The sequence below is a fragment of the Perissodus microlepis genome, chromosome 7 (genome assembly GCF_051167445.1).
Source record: "Perissodus microlepis isolate ML-2025 ecotype Zambia chromosome 7, ASM5116744v1, whole genome shotgun sequence".
Taxonomy (NCBI): Eukaryota; Metazoa; Chordata; class Actinopteri; order Cichliformes; family Cichlidae; genus Perissodus; species Perissodus microlepis.
In genome coordinates, this window is record NC_140467.1 from 54,926,214 (window position 1) to 54,953,602 (window position 27,389).

General features: G+C 38.7%; 1 protein-coding gene across 2 annotated transcripts in view; it reads right to left on the reverse strand.

The window, feature by feature from the left end:
- The window catches only part of LOC146384181 (ras-specific guanine nucleotide-releasing factor RalGPS1-like), a 77,615-nt gene extending 50,359 nt beyond the window's left edge, over window positions 1-27,256 (reverse strand). The window contains exons 1-6 of one of the 2 annotated variants that reach the window (XM_084936055.1): window positions 26,944-27,256; window positions 19,305-19,444; window positions 13,883-13,987; window positions 7,613-7,663; window positions 2,612-2,695; window positions 420-509 (exon numbers count right to left, since the gene is read on the reverse strand). In XM_084936055.1, the coding sequence (XP_084792181.1) occupies window positions 420-509; window positions 2,612-2,695; window positions 7,613-7,663; window positions 13,883-13,987; window positions 19,305-19,361 (387 nt within the window). In that variant the 5' untranslated portion in view covers window positions 19,362-19,444; window positions 26,944-27,256. Of the gene's footprint in view, window positions 1-419; window positions 510-2,611; window positions 2,696-7,612; window positions 7,664-12,532; window positions 12,649-13,882; window positions 13,988-19,304; window positions 19,445-26,943 lie in introns of those variants that run through there. The other variant, XM_084936056.1, reaches the window with a different exon arrangement.
- Between the last annotated feature and the right edge of the window lie 133 nt (window positions 27,257-27,389).

Below are 27,389 nucleotides of genomic sequence, written 5' to 3' on the forward strand. Positions count from 1 at the left end.
CCGTGTATTCTATTTATTTCAACAAAGTAACTGTATTCTGATTACCGCCTATTTAAACGGTAACTGTAACGGAATATAGTTACTCATTTTGTACTTTAAATACATAACGCCAGTATATGTATTCCTCCCCGACACTGTGTGGTAAGTCTATACAAGTACTAGTGGGAAATGGTGGTAATGATGAATATGGTAAATCAATAGTGTGTTGAGCAGGGGTAGGGATTAATAAGTGTGTATAAACTTCTTTCAACTCCATTTCGGACTTAATGATTGAGATGTTATTACATGTCATTGACATATAGTGTATGTTGTTTGAGCACATATCTGTGTGAATGTGTATACATATGTGTGTGTACATGTGTATATGCAGCTGTGTATATGTTAAATAAAAGGTTGTCGTCATCATCATCTGAACTCACCTTTGCTATCTTGACAAAGTGACTCAGTATCTCTGCTCGGATTTTCAGCGTCTGGGCAGTTAAGATTTCTCTCACCAGCCAAAAGCTCACCTAAAACACACAAATATAATTTGAAACACAGGCACATGCTTACACACACATACACACAAAACTTCTGAGGATTAAGTCTGTTTATTTAGGATTTTCACGATCCCACAGATTTTGAATGACTCATTAACACACACACACACACACACACACATACACACACACACACACACTCCAAATTGAAGACAGAAGACAACTATTGATGTATAGTGTATTACTGTAAAATACAATGAAACAACATGAAATTTCTAATATCAAAATGAAGATAATTTTATTTTTAGTCAGTTCTCATGTTGGAGTGTATATTTTTTAGATGATACTCTAATAAAAACTAAGAAAATAATTTTGTTAAATATAGGCATACTTTTTATTTTCAAGACCTATTTGCCCTGTCTTCCTACAATTTTGAGGCCTACTCCCCTGGAAGAATTTGAAAATTAAGAGCCAAAATATGCATATATTTAACAAACGTACTTAACTAGTTATAACCAGAATAGTTACAATAATGTTTGAAAAAAAAGTGCAGTGAAAGTTAGCTGGCTGACATTTTTAAATATAATACATCTTGATTTTTAAGAACCTTAAAAAAAAACCTTTTAAAAAACAAAAACTAAGAGGTCCAAGGGGAAAGAAAGACTCTAGTTTGTGAAAAGTCCATTTCAATAGTAATTACACCAGATCTACCAAGATTAGCAAATGGGGAATATCGAAGGTAAACTGTTTACTTGACTGTGAATTGTAGTTATATGTTTTAAATAAGAGAAAAAACAGCATTTATCTTCACCAGTAATGCATCAGAGATTGAATCCATCAGTACTTTTCATACAAAAACAATGATGAAGATGAAATTTGTCATAATTGATAGAGTGCATCTTCCTGGTTTTAATCCTTTAAGACCTACCATAGAACCAAGTCCGCCAGAGCTTACTTTATATTTTTACATGCTGTAGTGCCATTTTTGGGAGCATTTCAAGTTGCTATACATCAATACAACAATTTTAACAATAGCCCAAATTTTAATAATATTTATGCATTAAATCCATAGTAACCACATAAATTGCAAAAAACTGCAATAAACTACAGAAAAATTGAAAATCGTTTTTGTTTTTTTGTTTTTTACATATATTTCTAATTAAAGAAATTTAAGAAGTTTATCCCTCAAAACTTTAAATACAAAAAAGTTGCAAAAAATAGTTTACAACCACAGGAAATTTATTTTGAGTGTCTTCATAGTTTTATTTTTGAGATACAGAAATTTTTATATACTGCAGAAAAAACGAAAAACAATCCTATAATGCAAATTTGCAAAGAAAATGTGCATCAAAATAAACTATTTAAAGCAGTGCAATTTGAGTTCTAAGCATCCCAGAAACTATTCAGAAAAGCATAAAGTCAAACATGACTTTTAAAAACACCAGTATAGGCTTTTAAGGCCTACAAGTAAAAAACTACATTTTCTGCGAAAATGACGTCACTTCCGGTTTTGGGCAGGTAATGGCGGACATGCGATTGTTCGCGACGTCTATTTCAATGTAGGAAGTGTTACGAACAGCTGATCGGATCGGCAAAGTGTGTTTCTGGAATATTATGTTTTTGTTCCTGCAAGCGCTTTTTATGCAATTTTTGCAAAGCTATATGTGGAAGGAAACTGTGACCTAGCACAAGCTGATGGCATGAGATGTAAGTACAACTCCTCTGGTTTCATATGCAAAAAAAATTATTGCGCTAGCTTACGTGGTTCCGGTTCTACAGGGATTTAAAAATAGTTATGCAAAACGGAGCGTGCCCGCTCCAACCGGCTTTAAAGGGTTAACTAATGACCTTTGAGCAGCATCAAGTTTTTTATTAACATCAAAGCCAAGAATGTTCACTATGAGCTTTATAGTTGAAAGAACTATAGTTTAAACTCCCTAGTTTCATTTTCATTTTTTAACTCCATATATTGAACTTAAAAATGCTCAAATATATTGCGTTCAATATAAAGCTAAAACAAAAGTGGGCCATCAAGTCTGACACCTTAGTATTAATAGATTTGAACCTTGAATGTCCCTACCTGACCAGAAGACTAAAACAAATATGTGCTTTAGAAATCGTATGGGACAAACCTGGTTGAACCGACGTGTGAATGCAACCACATTGGGGGCTAAACTGTGTTTCTCCTTCCCACTCCATCCACAACTAGCCAGCTCCTGCAGAGTAGGAAAGAAGAAAAATTATTTCAGGAATCACCAATAGCACCTGGAGTGTGGTTGCTGACACTATATATATTTATGCATTTTACTAAACTGACAAGGGATGATCACACTACATTATTCGTGGTCAGCAACACTTGTAAAACTAGGAATATATGGGATTCCCCTGCTGCAAAATAACAAACTGCCATTTAGGGTGTTTGCTTTGTTAGTCAGCCTCATACATCCGGTCAGGTTGGAGGCTTTGCTGCTGTGTTTGAAAACAGATCCTCATGTCATTCTATGAAAGTTAGACATTTTTCATTGTCTCAAATACAGTTGATTGAAGCAGGGAATAAGAATAATTTTCCCATTTTGTGCGGTATCATCTGCTTTTTCAAGGAGTTCAAGTGACACTCTAATCTTCCACTATGGAGCTGTCCAGATTAGTTATAGTTGATGCGATGACTCTGACCTCTTTACCAGGACCTTTATCAGTATCATGGATTGTTTTCATTTTACCCAATATGTGTCTGGCCCCACACATTGTAAAGGACAGATACTGGACCTTGTTTTTACTTTGGGTTTCAGAGTGGCATTTGTTCTGAGGAAGTTTTTACTTCATCCTTTCTTTTTAAGTTCTCTCTCCTTGTGTCTTCGTCTCCTGTTTGCCATGTAGTTAGCTCTCACATCCTAAATCTCTTTTCTGCAGTTAAATTATTCAGATTCTTTTAATTTATTTTTATATCCTTTTAATGATGTTGATCTCTCAACAAATTCATTATCATTATGTTTGCAATGACCCATGATGTCAACGGGCTTGTTGTAGTTTTTTTTCTTTTCTTTTTTTGTTACTCTGGAAGTCAACCATTTCTTTTTCTTGCTTACATTCCAAAAGAGGTCATTTCTGCTGGACCTTTCCACAAAGCTCCTCACCTCACCCTGTATTCCAATTCCACTCCAACCTTTATACACCCAATCACTGCAGTGTCAAAGAACTTCTGCAGGTGGCATGTTTTACTCCTATACTGGAAATCTGCAATCCACATCAGTAAACAGGAATGGAGATACGACTGTCCTCTATGGTGCGCCAGCATTACTAACCACCACGTCAGACAGGGTGCCCCTAGCTGCACCAACTGAGGCCTATCTGACATATATATACAGCAATCCAGGAGACATTAGAAGTGGTGAAATCCATTCTGAGCTTCTTCTCACTCATCTTCTCACTATTCAGGTGAGAATGAGTATTCTGTAATAGGTAAATAACAGCATCATTCACCCCCACAAGAGGATGATAAGCAAACTGAAGAGATTCAAGATCATGTAAGCTAAGCCAGCTAAGAACCAGTCTCTCCAACACCTGCATGACATGTGACATCGTGATAAAGATTTATAAAGAAGGAATCGCTTTCTTTGGTACCAGCACAAAACATGATGTCTAGCACTGGTACCTTTTTCTGTAAAAGACTCAAGTTGAAGAGTTGCTGCAGGATGCCAGGCAGCTGGGTAGCACATAAATTTAGGAACTTTGGAATGATGCGATCATTGCGTGAGCCTTGGCTTGGTCTAACCTTTCCAGCTGTCTTCTTATCTGGCCAACTGTTACAGTCATGTTGACAACTGTATAATGGGCTGAGGGCGTGTTAAGGCTGTATTTAGTGTTTAGGGTCAACAGGGATTCAAATACTAAACCTGTTGAAAAACAGATTCATTTCACTGACTCTGTCCAGGATGACCCCCTGCTGCTGTTGATCTTTTGGGTTTAGGCCAGTAACATTCCAAGTCAGCAGTAGGACAACTTCAACACTTGGACATGGATTGATCTACCCAATAGGCAGCTCAAACCCAACAGGCAGATCAAACCATTCCAGGTGTTTGCATAGAAGGTCATATTTAAATAAACTTTAATAGATTTCTAGTAAGTCTAAAATTAACTCACTGAAAGTACAAAGGCTAAGTTATAGTATACACTATCAGTGAAAAATGCAGCAATTTTATTGAAAAAGTTAAAGTCACAGTGAAAGTTACAATATTTCCATGTGATTGTTTTTCGCTATATATATTCTTATTCCCATCATTCTCTTCATTTTTGTACAATGGGAGGAGACAAATCATCCATCTTTTATACAGCCATAGAATAGAATAGAATGTCTTTATTGTCACTATACAGTTGTACAATGAGATACATTGTACAGGGCAGTCTGATATGCTTTGTGAAGAAGTGGCTTCACAAAACAACAGTCCTTCTGATGTCTTACTCGCAACTACAAATTATCCATTTTGATAGCCAGAGAACTTACATTCTCCACAATCACCAAAGGGATCAAGGGTTTATATTTTATATTTCCTTCTTGCTTTGGCTCTTGGTCTGGATTGGCATGCGCAACATCTCCTCTCAAGTTCCAGTAGGATGACTGATCTGGGTCTAGGTAGTAGATAGGTTTTTGGAGAGCGGTAGCTGCTGGTCCGCAGCTGCAAGTGTCAGTAGCAGCTTGGGATCATCGCCACTGTCCGATATCATGATAGAGCCACTCCATTCAGCATGACCCCTTACCATTAAAAGCATTTAAAAAAAGACTATAAAAACCTAGTTTTAAAGACAAGATAAGCCAAAACTATAAAATAAAAAAATTAAAATAAAAATACAAAGAAACTAAGGAAGCTGCTGCAACGGGCTCCCACTCTCAACGTGCCACTCACCAAGTATTCAGATCCATGTTTAATTAGAGCTGGATATGTGGACAGATGTAGAGATTAACTGCTGAAAAGTCCTAAATGCTTTGCTCAAAGTATTTAAAACAGATGAATCAACAGTTGCAACCTGAAATTTTTGCTTTGCTTCTCTCATGGCAGATGCATGTGTGGAGAGTTCTCTAAGTCTTGGATTTCATTAACCCCAGGCTTATTTTTCAGGCTGTGTACTGCTCCGCTTGCACTGTGCCTCAATAGTTGTGCAGCCCATATAACAACAGTCAGCAATGGAGCCCAGTGATTTTAACATTCCAGCATTCCAAGGGAGCTTTTATTTTGACTTAACACTTTCTGTCACACATACACTCACTGTGATGGATGCACTAGGGGCAATTTGGGGTCAGAGAATCTTTCTCCAAGCAAACTTTAGCATGTGAACTTGAGGAGCTCAGGACTAAACTAACATTTGATTGGTAGACTACCCACTGTACTACCTCAGCCACATGCAACTGAATAATTGAAAAATGAACAACGAATGACAACTACTTTGTTAAGAACCCCACCATATTCAGCTCAAGACCCAAATGCATTATGGAAAAAGAAGGTGACCGAAGAGAAGCCTTTGTTGTCCAAAAATTACATCCATCCAAAACTACAGTTTACCAGAAAGCATAAAGACTGACCAGACTTTCTGTCAAAGATGGAATTGTCTGACCAATATAGTAGAGATAACTGGCACAAATAAAAGACAGATTTCAATGAAGAAGCAGATGCATGGTGGAGGAAGTGTTCTGCTTTTGCTGTATTAGAGATTGGGCAGTTTGTGGTTTCTAATTTCCATTTGAATTCTATAACACTTCAAAAGCAGTGACGTCGTCTGTCTGAAACTTGAAGTTGGGAGAGAAATAGATCCTAACCTAGCACTAGAAAATTTCTCCAAGGAATATATCAAAAAGAAGAATTTGAGGGTTATATAATAGCCTAATTAAAGCCCAGATTTGAAACAACAGATCTGAACCTGGAGGACTACAGTTCAACTAGTCAATACCAGAGACTGGTGATTAATTATGCAAAGAGCCTTCAAGAATGTATTTTTCCAAAGGGAGCAATACATTATGCAGCAATGACAAACTTATATATATATTCAGTCCTTAATAACTTACTGCCATGTCAAAATCTATCAACAAATATCTTACAAATGCATAATATCTACAACAAAAAGCATATGCTTTGCTCCACACACTCATGGTAATCCTTTTGCATTTCAATCCGTCAACACAATATTAAAAAGCCAAGAAAATACAAATGTTAGAAATTGTTAAATTGAGGTAAACAAAACACAACAAAAACAACAGAAGTACATATGTGCTTTTGTTTGGTTAAAAAAGGAATGAATATTTCAACTGTTTGCACCTGATTCAAGTGACATTTGGGGGAAGCCTGAACACATGTTGGATGGGCTTTATAGTACACCTACCACTGACAGATGTGATAAGTCTTAGAAATCACATTAGAAGCATGAAACCCATGGCTGCAAAGTCATAACTTTCTGACTGACATTCAGAGATAAAACTACTTGGGATGCCATTTTAGAAGAACAGATTTGTGTACAATTACGTAATTAGGGGATTTCATCCCGAGCCAATTCCAAATCTCAATTTCTTTCCATTTCTCTCCCCGGTAATCCTCCTGGCACATAGCATCTGAAGACACTGATGCTTCGAGATTTTTCAGCCAGGAACAGTGAAAGGAAGTTTACTGACTAAAGCAGGCTAAGCAGCATTTCCAAACATGGAGGACAATCCAGGTTCAGCTGACTGGAGCAGCTGTGAAGACCATCTTGAGCAGAAATACTTGTAATCAGTGAATGAGGAGGAGCAGCTCTCTGAGGGGCCTCCTGCATTTTGGTTTTTCACCTTTTTTAATGATAGAGAAAGATGGCTTTCAATGAAGCGCAGTAAAGGTTTGTCTGGCCAAGAGTCACACCACTGAGTGCACTGTTATTGCCACTGTATAGGCGATACCATTTAGCAATCATAATCATATTGCCCAAGAACAGTGTTCATATTCCATGGGACTGTTATACATCTAAGCTCATAGAATTTAATCAGAAACTGCTTGAAGAATTCAGTAATAATCAACTATTAGGCTTATGACACTCCACAGTTGGCATTGAGAATGAAACTGTGAAATGATTTTTAGAAGACTACCCACCACTTTAACATCACAAGCATTTCTTACCTCTGGTTGTATGGCTTTAAACACTGGTGCATCCATCAGGGTGATTTGACTCTGGAAAAAAAAAAAAAAAAGTTACATGGACATATACACACACACACCAAGTCCAATTAAAATTATATAATGGACATGGACATAATGTTTAGACTCTTGGCTTTCATTTGAGGGTATCCATATTCAACTGGATAAAGGGTTTAGGAGTTTCACCTCCTTAACATGTGCCACCCTCTTTTTAAAGAGACCAAAAGTAATTGCAAATAATTGAAACTTAAAGGCTATTTTATGGGCAGGTATGGGCAATTCCTTTATTATGTTATTGACAATTAAGCAGATAAAAGCCCTGTAATTGTTTTGAGGTGTGGTGCTTGCAGCTGATAGATTTGGAAGATTGTGCTGTGAATGGACAACACGCGGTCAAAGGAGTTCTCCCTGCAGGTAAAACAAGCCATCCTTAAGCAGCGAAAACAGAAAAGAAAAAAAAAAAAAAACATCAGAGAAACTGCCACATCATTAGGAGTGGAAAAATCTACAGTTCTCAGTACATCCTGAGAAAGAAGGAAAGCACTGTTGAACTCAGCAATGCAAAAAGACGTCCTGGACGTCCACGGAAGACAACAGCGGTGGATGATCGGAAAATCATTTCCATAATGAAGAGAGACCCCTTCACAACAGCCAAGGAGGTAGACAGATCAATATACAAATCTACCATAAAGAGAAGACTGCAGCTCATGATCCAAAGCATACCACATCAGAGGTAGTGTGATGGCTTGGACGTGTGTGGCTGCCAGTGGCACTGGGACACTACCGTTTATTGATGATGTGACACAAAACAGAAGCAGCCGAACTAATTCTTAGTTGTTCTGGGAAATACTGTCTGCAGCAAAATGCAGTCAAATTGATTGGGCAGCATTGCCTGATACAGATGGATAATGACCCAAAACATACAGCCAAAGCAACCCAGGAGTTTATTAAAGCAAAGAAGTGGAATATTCTTAAATGGTGAAGTTAGTCACCTGATATTAACGCAACTGAGCATGCATTTTGAAGACTAAACTGCAGACAAAAAGGTCTACAAACAGGCGGAGCTTTAAAAAGGAGGAAACCCACCATCTGGTGATGTCCATGAGTTCAATACTTCATGCTGTCACTGGCAACAAATAGGTTTTCAACCAAGTATTAGAAAGGAACATTTTATTTTCAGTTATCTAATTTGTCCAATTATTTTTGAGCACCTGAAATGAAGGAATTGTGTTAGAAAATGCTCTAGGTCATCACATTTTTATGCAGTCTTTTTGTTCAACCCACTGAATTAAAGCTGAAGGTCGGCAGTTTAACTGGACTCGAAGATGTTTCATTTAAAATTCATTGTGGTAATTTAGAGAACCAAAATGAGGAAAAAAAGTTGTCTCTGTCCAAATATTTATGGACCTAACTGTACAGCTAGTGCTACAGAAGAAGAATAGGCATAAAGAGAGTATTTCTACAACATCTCTATCAGCTCAACAAATATCAGCAAAGACATGGACTGTTCGTGCGCAGTTTGTCACACAATGTTTTGCTAACTAAAGGTCCAGCTGCTAAAGGTCCAGAGAGAGAAAAAAAATGAGTTTACTTCACTCAGAGATGGAGAAACATAAGAAAAGACAGGAGAGAAGGGGAAGAAGAGAGGGTACATTTAAAGGTAAGGACTCCTCAGTGACACTTAACACATAAACTGCAGAATTAAAGATTACATGTAATGCTGCATTAAAATTCTGGGTACTTTTTTGCAGGATTAGCTTAGCTTTAATGTAGTGAATTCACATTGAAAAACTGTGTTGGACTGATACACAGTGGCTGTGGTGGTCAGTGTTAGGTAGCAGAGATTAATTTACATTTAAACTGATGACGCTTAGATTCTTTCACTGAATTCACTCATTATGTTGTTATGTATGTTGTTGTATGCTGTTGGTGTAGGAAATGGAACTCAGCAGAGATAGCTGTCACACAGCTGCTTAGATCTTGTTGAATTCAGTTGTGAAAATTCACAAACAGCAACAGGTCAGCTGATAACAGCTTCTCTACTAAGAAAACCTATTGGAGCTCACAATAGAAATTATTGTAAGCTGTTAGTATTTTCTCCAAGCTGTGCCACTACAAAAGATCTTAGTCTTGCCCCACCTGCTAAATCTCACTGTAACCGTTCACTGTTTCTATTTCGTAGTGGAGGCAACAGAAGACATTTATTTTTTTTATTCTCTTTTTTTTAAAATTCTGCTTGTGTTCCTAAATAACAGATTCAAACAGAGTACATTCATTAGAATTAGAATTTAGATTCAAAAAACATTTGCATTCTCGTGTACTAATATCATACTTATATATAAGTATATTAATAAAGCAGAATGTCCAGTTGTCTGTGCATAAAAACAGATTATACTTTTTACTTTGAGTAGATTACAGAGACTGTACTTGTTCACTTTTACTTGAGGAAAGAGGTTAAATCAATGCTTCAACTTTAACTGGAGTATTTTTTAACACAGGTATTTCAGCTGCAGAGGAGGGGTGATGCAGTGGGTTCAGGGCAGTGCTAGTTGGGGCTGATTGGTGCTGCTAGTAATAACTGTCTAATCTTGCTTCTTCTATTTAATAGAATGCTGAGACAAGGCAAGCAAAGCTGCAGAGTGGAAGCAGTATCCTAGTCAAATGCCCAAACCAGCTCAAGTGGCACTTTTCGATGTGGAGGAGTAGTATCTCTACTTTGATCCTCTCTCTGATGGCTGAACCCCTCATCTCTAAAGGAGAAATAGGGTGAGGAGAAAGCTTACCGTTTCTATCCACAGCCCTGTTCGTTAGGTCACTATCAAAGCCTGTGACCACTGGTGAGAGTGTGAACATAGGTTGACCAATAACACGACAACTTCGCTTTTACGCTCCTGTCTCTCTTCTCCGTGGCGGACTAGGACTGGTGTAGCATGTGCATAACTGCAGCCTCGGCCCCAGTCCATCTCTCCCCTCACACATGAACAAGACTCCAAGCTACTTAAACTCCTCTACTTGGAACAGCAATGTCTCTGACCCGGAGTGGGCACTCCACTCCACCCTTTTCTGGCTGAAGACCATGGCCTCAGACTTTGAGTTTCTAATTCTCACACCTGCCACACTCTGCTGAGAACTGCTCCAGTGTAAGATAGAGACCACGACCTGATGAACCGAATAGGACTACATCATCTGCAAAAAACAGAGATGAGATTCTGAGGTCACCAAGGCAGATGCCTTTCACCGGTTGGCTACACACCTAGATATTATGTTTATAAAAATTATAAGCAGAATTGATGAAAAAGGGCAACTCTGGTGGAGTTCAATACCCACTAGAAATGAGTTAGACTTATTGCCAGCAATGTGGACAAAGCTCTCACTGCAGCTGTACAGGGACCGAATGGCTCATAACAATGGGCCAAACACCGTATACTCCAGCACCACCCCCCACGGGATACCCTGAGGGATATGGTCGAATTCCTTTTACAAGTCTATAAAACACACCATTCTTAAAGATTGGAACCACCACCTCAGTCTGCCAATCCTGAGACAATGGCCCAGATTGCCACAAGCGCTGCAGAGGTGTGTCCACCAATACAGCCCTATAACATCCAGAGAATTCAGGAATTTAGGGTGAATTTCATTCACCAAGGCCACCAAGGTGTTGTTTAACTACCTGAGTGACTTTGCCATTCAGACTCAATGTCCTCAGCCTCCCTCAGAACACTATTAAAGTTCTGCCAGAGGTGAGAGTTGAACATCTTGTGGTCAGGGGCTTCTGCCAGGTGTTTCCAATGCACCCTCGCTATATGTTTTGGTGTGCCATATCTGTCCAGTGTCCTCCCTTGCCACCTGATCCAACTCACCACATGTGGTGATCAGCTGACAGTTCAGCTCCTCCTTCATCTAAGTGTCCAGAACATTATGGCCAGAGATCTAGTGCCACGTACACTTATTGACATCTTTATGTTCAAATATTGTGTTCATTATTGACAAAGTCCAATAAGAGAAAACCACTGAGGTTCAAATCAGGAAGTCCATTTCTCCCAAATGGAATACAGTCAAGAACCCCACCCAGCAACGCCAAGAAGGCGAACCATCCTTCTGCACATAAGCACAAACGACAGTCAGGACTCATTCCTTGGCCTGAAGATACAGGGAAACAACCTTCTCGGCCCACTGGAGAAAACACCAAAAGTAGCGGCATCAAGACGACGGGATACAAGGATACCCACCCCAGCTTGCCACCTCTTACGAAGGGGAAGTCCAGGCTGGAACAGAGTCCATCCAGTCACCAGACGACTTCCAGAGCCCTCACCATGCATTGAGGCAAGCCTGATTATATCAAGCTGGTATCGACCTCAGGCACTAGCTAAGGCTCCTTACCCACCAGAGAGGCAACGTTCCATGTCCCAATTACCAGCCTCAATAGCTGGGGGGATCAGTCTCCCAGGGCTTCCAACCTTGACTGCCGCCCAGCAGGTGGGTGGTGGGTGTACAGGAGGTATTCCTTATTCACAAATGGAAAAAACTTGGAACAGTTGTTGGCCTACTAAAATTATTCTAAGAGCACATTAGTGATTCAAGAGGTTACCAAAGCACCTAGAATAACATTTAAAGAACTGCAGGCTTCAATTGCCTCAGTTAAGGTCAGTCTTCATGAATCAAACAGTAACAAAGAGACCAAGCAAAGATGTCATCCATGGAAGAGTGCCAAAGTGAAAAACCACAAGTGACCACAAACACAAAAGTTTGTCTCACATTTTCTAAAAAACATCTTGACAAAACCCAAGACTTTTGGGAAAATATTCTGTAGACTAACAAGACAAAAGCTTAACTTTCTGGAAGGTTTGTGTCCCATTACATTTGGCATGAAACTAAGAGCATGTCATAAAAAGATCATCATACCAACAGTAAAACATGGTGGTGGTAGTGTGATGGCTCTGGGGCTGCTTTGCTGCACCTTTGTTGGATGACTTGCCTTAACTGATGAAACCATGAATTCTGCTCTCTACCAGAACATCCTGAAAGACAATGTCCAGCTATCAGTTTATACCCTGAAGCATCATTTTCATCCAGAAAATGATTCGGAACATATCACTAAATCTACCTCTGAATGGCTCCAAAAAAATGAATTACTTAATTTAAAAAAATAAAATAGAGGTTTATGAGCGACCTAGCCAAAGTCCTGAGTTTAATCCAGTTGAGATGCTTAGGCATGACCATAAACGGGCTGATAATGCTTGAAAACCTTCTAAAGTGGCTAAAGTATAACAATTCTGCTAAGATGAGTGAGCTAAAATTCCTTCACAGCAATGTGTAAGACTCCTTACCAGTTATTGTAAATACCTGACTGCAGTTGTTGCTCCAAAGGGTGGCACAAGGAGATTTAGGGAGGGAATTACTTTTTTCAACACAGTGCCAGATAGGTTTGGATAGCTTTTTACCTGTAATTGTACAGTACCTACATGATGTTTTTATTCATTTATTTATTTGTATTATTTTTGAAAACCTTAAATAATGAAAACTTTAACGGAAAAGCATGTTTTGTCCTATTTTAAATTTATTTATGTTAACATGGCACAGCTGTTCTACTTTGTTTCCAGCATATCATTTAGTCCATAGCAGGATGCTTTAAAAATCCAGTGTACCAAAAAAGTTTGGAAAATAAAATATATATCACAATCATGTTTGATTTAGGGCTTGGATTTTAATTTCAACGACTTTTCCTTCCAGCAATTATGAAAATAAATTAACCAGGATAAAAGGGTTAGTCTTTACTGTTCATTCTGTATTCCTTTCCTTCAGATCCACCCACTTTTGAGCAGGTCAAGACAAGATGACCAAAAGAGATGACTCTTTCTGTTATATATAATTTTTTTCAATTAAATTACACTCAAAGTTATAGAAGCTCTGCTGTAGTAAAAGAAAAAAAAAATCTGAAGTCCAACTTGAATTCCAAGTAACAGCAAATTATTTTTATTGTTAAGCTAAGCTAATTTTATTGTTCAGCTAATTACTCATGTTAACCAAGTATCATCCAAAATTATCATTATGTTCTTTGGTATAATCAATTTAGCTTAGGCTGCCACCTAAAAATCTGAAAATAACGTTAAATGGCAAGGTTTTTAAAGAAAATGTACTTAAATTAAATTTATATGCCATTTACTATCATCTATTCCACAATATCTATTCCATGATATTCTCTTATAGAAGTTATTCATTAACCTCATAAACTAATTTAATCAAGATACTTACAGCAAACTCCTCAGGCGTCACCTTAAGCACATCAAAGACGACCGCATCGTAGCTCTTGGCGTAGTTCACATAAGGTCCTTGCAGAGAGTCAGAGCTGCTGCTGGCCTGACAGAAACAAATTTCACCATCAATCTATCACAGAATAACTCAAGATACAATAGTGTCACAATTCATGCAAGACAATCCTCTGATTTGTAACTAAAATATTTTACGTTTTACTGTGCCAGATTAGGCAATTGTGATTTGCTGCCAGCCATACTTAAGTTGTTTCTTCACTGTTTCACAGTAAGAATGAAAAAAGTAGTGACTTTGGTTAGGAATGTCAAAAATTAATACATAATAATTGATACCAAAATTACCATCAGATTAAATACTCCTTTACAACAATACCAATAGTGCTCTTTACATTCTTCAGTAGACACAGATTGCAGTGGAAATGCCCCCCAAATTATCCTCAATTATCCACTATAAATATATACAGGTATAGGGATCAATAAAGTATTCTGATTCTGATACAGTACATGTGCAGTACATTTTTGCATATCAATATTATTAATGTTAATATTTTTTAAAGAAGTATTTACAAATGTATTATCAACACAAATCATATGATAAGTAAAACTTGATGCTCTGTCGAAGAAAGTACTTCTGATGCTTAAACAAATAAAATAATAAACTTTTCTCTGTGATTTATATAATTATTGAGCCACCCAAGAGCAGCATTGAAATTTCGAATAAGGCCATGTCCTCTGAGTTTAGAACTTTCTTCAAATGTAGAAAATAATTTGTTAATGAGCTCAGAAACACAAACCCACATTGTGACAAGAATAACAGTCTAGATTCACAGGGGGTATTAAAATATTAATGAAAAATTAAGGTGGAGTTTGGCACTTAAGCTTAGGCTTATTGCGTTTGGTCATTCTCAACCAGTGAGTAAAATAAGTACTGAAAATGCCACAAATTTCTTAACTAAATATTTTTTAGAGGTGCCACTGACATGAAATTGGCGATAATGATATACACATATACATTGTTTTTTGCCACACAAAGGGAGAAAGCTAGATCACATAATTAAATACAAACAAACAAAAACATACTTAAACTAGATTAGATAGGACCTTATTAATCCCTCGGGTGGATTCCTCCAGGAAATTCAGTAAAGTATTGTACTTGTGTATCTAGATGCATATTAGGAAGTGAGAAAACCTTTACAATGCCAATTTGACATAATTTTTGGGTCTCAAGATACAGAAGACAAAAGAGGCACAAAATTTTTTAAATTTCTCTAAATGAGAAATTAGAAAAAAGTGACATAAATACAGAAATTGTCTGTGAATTAAGGTATCTTTACAGTTCTCAGTTACGAGATTATTTGGTTCCTCCTGTTGGCCTTATCAGCAATATTACACAGTATTGGTCAGTCTATGGGTACATCTTTACACTATTAAACATTTATAACAACATTCGTATGATACATCACCAAACTCAACAGATAAAGGCTTTAAAAACAAAACTAAAAGACACTGGTCATTAGAAGTGACATGGTTTTTAAAAAAAAAAAAAAAAAACTTTGACTATCACCAGTGGTTTATCATTATTGTTATATTTGTTATTCATTATATTGTATTATTTGCCTTAATACAAGTGAGCAAATAATGTGTCCAAGAGTGATTCTTCTTTTAGTTTAATCACATGATATTAACCAACAGAGTGTTTCTGATGGGCCAAGCGCCCGAGGACTTGAAATATGCCATGAAAGAATATGGTAACACATTAAATTATAATACAGATATATCTATATGTTTAGTGTTTGTATTCATAAACAACACAAACATATATGTTAAATCCATCCATCCATTTTCTTCCGCTTATCCAGGGCCGGGTCGCGGGGGCAGCAGCCCAAGCAGAGAAGCCCAGACCTCCCTCTCCCCAGCCACCTCCTCCAGCTTGTCCGGGGGAACGCCAGACACCCCATACTCCCGGGGTACCCCCCACAGGACCCCCTGAGGGACACGGTCGAATGCCTTCTCCAAGTCCACATATATGTTAAATACTTAATTCAGTTTTATTTATAAAGTGTTCAAACAGCTGAGAGTACAGGGAGTGGGCTTGGAAAACAGTGGGAAAGCAGGTAGGTGCTTGGTCATAAAGCATGATAAATGTCTCACTGGTCAGTAGATGGCTGAGCAAGATGGGTGGAGAATCTGAGAAACAAAGAACCATAGTACAGTGCAGATGACATGGAACCAACAAGACCACAAGTTGGTCTCAAAGTGTCTAATTAGTGTCTAAAATAATGTGTTTTTCTACTTCCACAGAGCCAGTGATGGTTGAAGATGGCTGAATAGATAGTTTGATTTCTAGTGATCCAGAAAGGAACTTGGAAACATGCATACATTTGTTTAAGCTGTGGAAAATCTATCTATCTAGAAATAAAGGTGTAGAAGTGTGTACCATGTATAGTGTAGTAACAAAATTCAGTGCTTGATGTAACTGAGTCACATGAGACATAAGCCATCAATAAGCTATCAATAAGAATAGGTCAAATAATAGAAAATAGACAATAAGCCGTAAAGCATAAAAGCAGTGTTTCTCTATCTGTTGTGGAAGACTCTGGTTTGAAGGAAACTTACCAGAGGGCAGCAAGGAAGAACACCTCTTGGTCTTCTGCTTCCTGACTGGCTGGCTGGCCTGTTCCTACCACCCCCCAACCCTCCTTCACCCTCCTTTAGTTACAGTTATAGTTTTGCGACATGTTTCCCGAGAGAAGCGTCGCAAAAGCAAGTAAGCGGTTTGAGCAATTGAGCACTTGTATTCACTGATTCAAAAGGTTGTAATCACATTAGAATTGCAGATTTCCAGCTGTCGGTATATTTGTATAATATCAAATATAATATCATGGGAGGGGGGGGGGGTCATATGATTGTTTAGGTTTTCTCTGTATTGTTGTGGGTCTTTACCTTACAATAAACAGCGCCTCCAAGCAACTGTTGTTGTGATTTGGCGCTATATATTAAAAGAACAGAATTTGATCAAAAACCAAAGAATTTGCATGAAAACAACAGATTTTGAACGAAAACAACGGAATTTGAATGAAAACAACGGAATTTGAATGTATAGAACAGAGTTTGAATTAAAGCAACAAAATTCTAAAACAAACAATAGAATTTGAATAACAAGAGTAGAATTAGAATGAAAACAACAGCATTTGAATGAAAACGGAATTTGAATTAAAAGAACGGAATTAGAAAGAAAACAACGGAATTTCAATGAAAAGAACGGAATTAAAATGAAAACAACAGAATTTGAGAACAAAAAATGGAATTTGAATGAAAACAACAGAATTTGAATGAAAACAGAATTTGAATGAAAACAGAATTTGAATGAAAACAGAATTTGAATGAAAACAACAGAATTTGAATTTAAAAAAGGAAAAAGAAAGAAAGAAAATTGAACTGAACTGAATTAGAGATTCAATAATACCTACTGCCTTTTAATATGCTGTGCAATGCATTATAATGCAATAGTAGTGACACGGCATTATATCCAGTCACACCAAGCCAAATGCAGGCACGAAAATGTTTTCCAGGCAGTTTTCCCTGGAAAACTTTTTAAATAAAAATCTCAAATAACTGCTTAACACTTTAACAATAACCAAGCAACTTTGCAGGAACTGCACAATAATGTCACATAATAAAACTGAAAAATATTTTCAACCTGGAACGTTCTTGGGTCGAGCTTTTTAACCAGCTGCTTAATGCCCTGTTTTTCTACCAGGTAACAATATCAGTAACTTCCATCCACTATTTATTGTTCCTGTCATATGGAGTATATCTAGCAAGTAGTTCAGTAATTTATTTAAAATATAAGTTGTTCATCACCAGCTGCTAACATCTCGTCCGTCATAGCCTGGTTGTACTACAGCCTCAAGTAGTGAAAAACATTTGTTTTCCACATTTATTTTTTTTCTCCAATGACTGTAGAAAACTGTTTTCTGACTGTTTTCTACAGTCACTGGTTTTCCCACATTCCACATTTAGCAGAAACAGTTTTGTTTTGTTTTTTGTTTCTTGTTTGTTATATTTTGCAAAATATTCTGCTTCTTTGGAGTTTTCTGAAGTAGATCCATTTTTAGGTATTCAAAAGTCATTGGCAGGGGGATGAGCACCTCTGACGACCTCTGACTCTCAGACATGCCCGGGCTTATTTTGTTGTTATTCATACACAGCAGCAAATGTATGGCATTGTTATAACAACAATTTCATAATATGACATTTTGATATAAATATCAAATAAAAAATACATACAAAATATAAACTGAATACTCACATTAAACACAAACAAACAAATAAACCCACCAGCTTTCTACTACAAAGTACAATGTTGGATACATTTTATATTTCAGAGACAGCACGCATAAGATAATGTTTAGGGCATCATGTTTTCTCCCATCCCGTGTATTAACCCCCCTATGAAAGTTTTTCTACACAAAACCAGGGATTTTCAACATAGCAATTCTAAACATACTATTTTTCTTTAGAAAGCACCAAATATTTCTATTTGCACCTGTAATCGAAATATTTCAGAAATCCAACTAAAATTACCAGTGTCATTATTATTAAGCCCTCTGAAAAACTGACCTTTTTTTAAAAGAAATTGAGCCATTACACAAACCAATGCTGAGCAATGAGGTGCTTTAACTTGATGCTCAAAGCTTGTAAAAATGAAGTTAAATCTGAGGTATTTCTTCCATATTTATATGTAGTATACAAGCTTTTGCAAGTTTGTATACTATATATACAAACTTATATAGTGTGTGTGTGTGTGTGTGTGTGTGTGTGTGTGTGTGTGTATATATATATATATATATATATATATATATAAATAAAGTTTTGCAAGGGTTTGAACTGTTACTTGAGAAGGTATCACAAAGCCTTGTGTTCCATGCAGAGAGGACGGAGTCAAATCCCTTGTTTGTGTGCACAAATAAAGATAATTCTGATTTAGCCCTGGACAAAGTCCTGACATAAATCCTACTAAAAATCTGTTGGGTGAATTAGAAGCCAAGGTCCATGCCAGAAGACCATCAAATCTAGAGGAGCTTAAGAGATTCCTCAAAGAAGAATGGGCTGGGATTTTCTTTTAGGAGACTGCAGGCTGTTATCTAGCAAAAAGGATACACAACTGGCTATTAGCATCATGGGACACTAATAATTTTGACCCTTGTAGCTTTTGGGGTTATTTTTAAATAATTTTGTTTCCGTGTGCAAAGCAAAATAATGGAAGCATCCATTATAAAACTAGCATGTTTGGATTTGTTTAAAAAAAAAATGTTGCTCTCTTTAACAGCACTTGGGGATTATTAAAAAACAAAACAAAAATAAACAAACAAACAATAATCTCCGTAGAATCATGTCCTTACCTCTGAGGTGACTGAATTGATGCTAGTACCATCCGACAGCCCGTTCCTGCGATACATGCTCACAGAGGGATTGAATGGATGCACAGGTAAGGGCAACTGAGGCCTTTAGCTGGGGGGCACACATAACCTGTCATCCATGCCTGCAAACAGAAGACATAAAGCAACTTTGAGTTTTTGTTTCCATCTTAACAGTATTCAAATGCCTGTATACCAGGTTGGCCAGGTCCACCACTGGCCTGCTCTACTACCCACACAAGACACAAGCAACAGTGGCTCACAGACCAGTGGTGGCACATACTTTGTGCACTGCCTCAATCTGACAATAGAGTTCACTGCAGGCAGACGGGCAGGCCCTTGAGTAGAGCGAAAAGTGAACACACTCTCTCTGCTTGACCATAAAACCAATAAGACCCTGTGTCAGCATGACCGCTTTGCCAGTGGATAAGTGATGGTCTGGGAAGGCATATCCATGGAGGGACACAGACCACTACATATTAGACAAGAGCACCCTGGCTGCCATTAGGAGCATGAAATCCTCAGACTGACCACAAACGCTTTGACCTTTGAACTTTAACTCTCATGGTGTCTTTGAATTCACCCCTCTGTAGGTCAATCAAACAATGTGGCATCCTTTCATTCCTTACATATGACCCAATCCATAGGAGTATAGATATCGAGCATGATTTCTTCCCCATTGAGATCTGGTGTGCTTTCAAAAGTTTTCCCCACACCATGGCTTATTACTATGCATTTGTTTGGTGTTTAACAACATTTCTTTACCTCTACACCATAGCAACAGCTCAGAAGTCATTTGTGTTCTTTTTAGAAAATAAAATATTTGCCCCGCAAGAATTCTAAGAACCACACACACATATACAATAAATGGACAACCCATTCTTCTACTCTGCTGACTGATGCATCCTACTCAGGTAACACCGCTCTGTGAAGAGGGCTAATCTATCTCTGTAGCTGCATGGTAATCAAAGTTTAAATCAAGGCTAGACTGAAACATTTGGACATTTAGACGTACAAGTTGTATGAAAGGGAACCTTTCCCTATTTCTGATACAATACTTTATGATGGTCCTAAAACCAAACTTCTTTTTAGTTCATGAAGATATTTCACCGCTTACGGTATGAGTCTGTCCTAAAAACTACACTGTTTAGCTCAGGTGTTTTGCCCTTGTGATGAGCCAGTTTTTGTCAAAGGGTGTTGAGTCTGAAGTGCACTGGGATGTTACGTTTGGAGAATATTATTCTGACAATGTTTTGTCATTCGGTTTCTCCTTGGCCAGCATCTGAAATTTTTGCCATAGATTTTTGCTGGATTAATGAAGGCCCAGTTAAGATAATCACGTTTTAAATGCTTTCGCCATGTTTGCATATTCCTTTTCTTTCCCTTCTACATTAGAGGAAATATTCTCTGTCCCGTATGGTGCTGAGCTACCTGAAGGACATCTGGATCTCCCGCAGTTTGCGTAATGGGCAAATAGTAAAGTAAAATGTTATTTATATAGCACCTTTCAAGATAAAAATCACAAAGTGCTTCACAGAAGCCAAAACATAAAAATCAAAATCAACCAAAAGAAAGTTTAAAAAGATGAGTTTTTAGCTGTTTTTTTTAAAAGCGACCACTGAGTCCACAGATCTCAGGCTCAAAGGGAGAGAGTTCCACAGTCTGAGGGCCACAGTTAAAAAAAGCTGTGTCGCCTTTTGTTTTCAGCCTTGTGTGCTGGACAACCAGCAAACCCTGATCACATGACCTCAGGGACTTGCTGGGAATGTATGGATGTTAAATTTCACTGATATATGTTGGTGCTTGTCCATGCAGAGCCCTGAAAGTCAAGGTCAAAACCTTAAAGTGGATTCTGAATTTAATAGGGAGCCAATGCAGCTGAATCGGGAGGGGTGTGACATGGGAGTACTTGGAAGACTTGGTCAGAAGCTTTGCAGCAGCATTCTGAACAACTTGCAGATGCTTCAAAGAGGCTTTACATAAACAAGTAAACAAAGAATTACAATAATCCAGACGAGATGAAACAAATGCACGAATGACAATTTCTAATTCGGAGCACGATACAATGGGACTCAGCTTAACAATGTTTCTCAAGTGATAAAAACAGGAGCGGACCAGAGATTTAACATGAGCGTCCAAAGTCAGAGCTGAGTCAATAGTAACATCAAGGTTCCTGATAGAAGGTTTGGCAAATGTAGCAAGTGGACCCAAGTTTTCCATAACACTAGGTACAATTTTTTTAGGAGCACAAACAAGGGCAGATTCTTAATCATTAAATTATCTATACTTGATAAAAAAGCTATGTATTGTAAGTATATATGGTCCAAATGTTGATGATCCCTCATTCTTTCACGGTTTTTTCAGTGCACTCTCTGAACACTTAGATGGCACACTTGTTCTTGGAGGCAACCTCAACCTTGGACTAAATGGAGAAATGGGTAGGCTCAATACAGCAGGAACTCGGCGTATTTGGCAGTCCACAAATATAATCAAACTGTATATGAGCAACTTTGGTCTTTGCGATGCATGGCGCTCCCTTCACCCCAACAGTAAGGAATATACTTTTTTCTCACATGTCCATCACTCCTACTCTCGTCTGGATTATTTTTTGGTCAGCAGCTCACTGCTGAGTGACATTTCAGATACTGAGATTCACCCTATAGCTGTCAGCGATCATGCTCCTGTATCTTCAACACTAATGCACAAGAATAATACTACGCCAAGTAAAAACTGGAGATTTAATACATCACTGCTTAAAGATGAAGACTTTATTAAATATTTTAAAAAAGAATATTTAGACTATAATGACGCTCCCGGAACTTCAGCATCTGTTCTATGGGAAGCAGGGAAAGCTGTGATGAGAGGTAAAATAATTTCTTTCTCATCACATAAAAAGAAAGAAGAAAACAAAAATATTCAGGAATTAGAAAAAAAAAAAAAAACATCAAATCCCTGTATGTCTGTGTCTATATGTCAGGTTGGGTATCAGACGCCACCTCTCTGGGGACATCTCAGGCCCTCTAAGGTATGGAGGCCGATCTCTCCCCACCACTTCACCTGCCAGTGGCAGACGCCCTCAGACATCGGTGCGTTGGTGGTTCTTTGTGTCCGGGAATGGGCGCCCAGGTACACACCGGCTCACTCCTTGGTGGCTGCTTATCGGGGCCTGGAACCTGGGGCTCGCTCGGGCCACTTCGGTGGTGGGGTGCTCTCAGCCTCTCGGCCTGGGGCTCGGTCACTCTGGCACAGCTGGCTGCCGGCGGAGCTCATGGGCATGTCACTGCAACCCCCCCTGGCTTCTGCTCCGCGGCTGCAGAGTGACCCCTCATCTGGGGCTCTCTTCAGCTCTTTCTGGGATAGTGGCGCAGCTGCCCCTCTGTTGGTCTTCCTTGGTCTCTTGTGTTCTGAGGGCCTCTGGATGTCTGGAGTTTTGATCTCCTCCATACCTGCTTCATGCCCTGGAGGACTGGGCTATGGCCCCCCCACACCCTCTAGCAGATCATTACATGAAGAAACGTTTTAAATACAACGGCGCTCATGCTCACAGGTGTACACACAGGTGCTCACACACAAAAACTACACCCTTTTTGGCTCCTACCTCAAAGCACACTGTGCGCTGTCGATCTTACGTGCTGCACAATAATGTTTAATATTTAGTATTTACTGTTATATTCCCATAGATCATCGTGATGTTGTTTATTATATTGCTCTCTTTTTCTTCTGCTTGTTTTCTCTTTTTTCTTTCTCAACAGGTGATCCAGGTGATTGATTGGTATTTTTTGTCTGCTTATTTTGTTGGTTTTTGTTTTTTTGCCCTTTATCCCCGTCCCTCTTGTCCGCTTTCTTTCTCCCCTTTCTTTTCCCCAGTCAAGTCTGTCCCGTATTTAGCAAGTGAAAATAAAATAAAATAAACAAAAGGTGAATCAAATAGACCATTATGGCAAGGCTGGGATGGTCCATTTGGTAAAGTAAATCCGTTGGGCATCTTTCTTCGCCTTTAGACAATAATTCTGATGGCAAAAGAACCAAACGGGACAGGCAAGAAAAAAAAAAAAAAAAAAAAAAAAAAAAGGAGCACAAACAAGGACTTCAGTCTTCTCCTCATTTAGTTGAAGAAAGTTTCTAGCCATCCAACCTCTAATGGAGTCTATGCACCTATGAAAAATCTGTAGCTTGGAAACATCTTGGGGCTCAAAGGAGATATATAACTGAATATCATCTGCATAGCAGTGATACGAAATGTCCTTAAAAGTGCTCAATGTGCTGAAGAGGAAGTAAATACAACAAAAACAATAAAAGGCCCCAAAACAGAACCTTGAGGCACACCATAGGCAAGAAAAATAGAAGATGAACTGTACTTAGAGGTAGCCACAGAAAAGGATTCATGCAAATAAGATTCAAACCAGTCCAAAGCAGCCCCTGATATACTCACCCAGTGTCTAGGCCTATCTAGAAGAATATGATGTTCCACAGTATCAAAGGCAGAGGTCAGGTCCAACATCAACAAAACGGAGCATTCTCCTGCATCACATCTCATCAAAATGTCGTTGGAGACTCTAAGAAGTGCAGTTTCAGTAGAGTGAGCTCTACGAAAGCCAGATTGGAATTTATCCAGAATGCTGTATTCATCTAAAACAGCTATAAGGTGCTTATCCACAACCTTTTCTAAAATCTTAGCAATGAACGATAATTTTGAATTTGGTCTGTAGCTACAGAGAATAGAAGCGTCAAGCTTAGGGTTTTTTTTTTAACAGTCGGTGAATAACAGCATTCTTACAATAAACAGGGACCTGACCAGAAATCAGTGAGGTATTGATAATTGTAAGCACACAGTGACCGATAGACTGAAAGACATTTTTAAACAAAGACCCAGGTAAAATATCAAGAGAGCAGGAGGATGCTCTTATCGAATCAACTAACTTGACCAGCTCTGGTAAGGACACAGGTAAAAATCTTTCTAAAATTACAGGCCTAGCTTGAGTTGGAGCTGACAACAGAGACACAGAAGGAGAGATTCCTCACATTACTGACTTTTTCAACGAAGAAAGAAAGAAAGTTTTCACAATCTTCATTTAATGAAATTGGGACAGCAGATGGAGCAGGAGCAACAATATCACTAATAGTGTCTAATAGTACCTTGGGGTTACCTCTGCTCTTAGACACTAAGTCTGAACTTAGTTCGCATCTCGAACTGAAGTGTTAAAAGAGACTAAAAGGTCCCTTAAATGAAGGAGATGGACATGCAAATGAGTTTTCCTCCATAAACGCTCAACCTTACGGCAGCAACACTTTAAGAAGCGAATGCTGTCATTTATCCAGGGGAACGACTTTGAAACTGGAGCTAGTCTAGTTTTGACAGGACAAACATTGTCTAAAATAGAAAGAGAATGATTATTAAAAAGATTTGTTAAAAGATGAACATCGTTATAAGGAGATAAAACTAAATTAAAAGCAACGGAAAATTTAACAGCAGTAGAGGAATTTAAGATGCGAGAGCTAACCACATGTTGAACAGGAGAGAGGGACAGATGAAAAGACAGGTTAAAAAGAATACAACAATGGTCCGAAATAAAAATGTCATCAGTACAAATAAACTCAATGTTTAAACCTAAAGTAAAAACAAGGTTCAGTGTGTGTCCTTTGGTGTGTGTGGGACCAGACACATGCTCTGTAAAATGAATAGAATGCATGACGCTAAGGAAACCTCTGGCAAAGAGCTCAGGAGAACCGTCTGTTAAACTCCTGAAGTTCACAGATAACGCCATCATCATTGGTCTGATCCAGAACAATGACGAATCAGCGTATAGATGGGAGGTGGATCAGCTGGTCCACTGGTGCCGTCAGAACCATCTGGGGCTGAACCCGCTCAAGACTGTAGAAATGATGGTGGACTCTGAGAACCCCCTACCTACAGTGCTGTTTACAAAACCCAGCCGCTGCAGAGACAGTTTGTTCCTCTACTCTGATAAACACTGTGAAATAACCCACTATAATATCTTTCAAGGTCAGATCAGATATCCTGTCTTCCTTCTTATTCTGTCTTCCTTCTTATTCTGTCTTCCTTCTCTCACCCCAACCAGTCGCAGCAGATGGCCGCCCCTCCCTGAGCCTGGTTCTGCCGGAGGTTTCTTCCTGTTAAAAGGGAGTTTTTCCTTCCCACTGTCGCCAAAGTGCTTGCTCATAGGGGGTCATATGATTGTTGGGTTTTTCTCTGTATCTATGAAGCGCCTTGAGGCGACTTTTGTTGTGATTTGGCGCTATATAAATAAAATTGAATTCAATTCAATTGAAATAGATCAGACCAGGCCCCCTTCTTGCACTGCTCCATGGTTGAGGTCTGATGCCCATTGTTACCACTTTAGGTAGTGGACAGGGGTCAGCATGGGTCTGTGCCTATGCAACCCCAGACACAATAAACTGCAATACACTGTGTATTCTCACAATTTTCTGTCAGAACCAGTATAAACCTTTTCAGCAGTTTGATCTCCATAACTGTGTTCTTGGATCACCACTGTTCCTTTCTTGTACCACTTTTGATAACCACAGATACAGACTACTGCAGACTGGAAACACACACAGTGAGCTGCAGTTTTAGAGATGCTCTAACCCATTCCTCTAGCCATCATAATTTAGCCCTTGGCAAACTCCTTCAAAACCTTATGGTTGCCCATTTTTCCTGCTTCCGATACATCAGTGTTGACGGCAAAACATTCACTTGTTTCCTAATATACCCCACCCACTAACAAGTGCCATAATGAATAGATTATTACACTTATAATGTTATTCAAGTATTTATTTATATAGATAGAATTCATGTGTTTATACTGTGGGAAGACAGCAGATTATTTCACTAAATAGTCTGAAAACAGTTTTTTTTTTTTGAGAATGTGCCAAAATAAGACTTAAACAGCATACAGTGGACCTCATTACTACTATGCAGTCTCAAAACATGCACAGGGTGTGAGCATGTCAGTATTATGGGACAGTTTAAGGTCACTGCAATAGAAGTGTTTGTTTCCACTAATTAAACCAAAATGGTATTCAATTGGTCACCTCACTCACCTCAGCTGGACTCCAACAGAAAGTCAGAGTAAAGAAGGAACGTCATTTAATATCAAAGCAAGTATCAGATTTTTTGTATTGCACTATACTACTGTAATAATAGTGCAGTTACACACACACACACACACAAAGGCTGTGTGTGTGTGTGTGTGTCGACAATGTTGTCTCTATTGTATATGCTGCCACGTCCCTACATATGACCCTGCAGAGGCAGGGGTGGGGGTAGTGACGAGTTAGTTTCTTAGAGGGGGGGAGGCATTTTGTGCTTTAGGCCAGTTCAACACTGAAGCGAGCACTTTACCACACAGACATCTTTTGGCAGCTGAAATACATGTAAAAAGCCTCAAAGAGACACACATCCACGCGCCTGTACAGAAAACATGCGCATCGCAAGCATGTTTGCGGGTGTCCGCAGGCGGCGTCTTGTGACAGCGACGTCGTACGCTGCAGTTGTTCTAGTAGCCTATTTATTAAGCGCGCACTGTCAGGCCTGCTGCCAAGTCTGTATCAACCTCTTCCCAACGATAAGAGAAAAGCATACAAACACATCTGTTGTGCCTACCTTTCCATGGCACAGTCCCTCCCTCCTCCTGCTGCTGTAAAAACAAAGACGACAATATGAGCCCACATTAAAACAACCCCCGAAGCTGTAGCTCATTAAAATCCAAACGGTGTTTTCCAAGCGGTGTCCAGGAGGGTTACTCCTCCTTTAAGCCGAACATGAAGCCAAGGTCGCAACGTGTGGTCCGCGCGATCCACAAGCTGCAAGGGATACATTAGACGAAATCATTCAAATATGGCAGTGACGTGCCAAATTATCCCCAGAATTTAAAAAAAAAAGCGAAAATGAATAAATACCGACAGCAGGAAGTGACAGGTAGGCGCATTCATCTTGATAGCCAGGTGTATTGCCTAATAGTGTGCTTGGCTTCACAGACAGCTCCCGCCTCTAAGAGCAACGGACCAATCAGGGAACGGATCAAAGACAGCGTCCTTAAGACGCAGGTG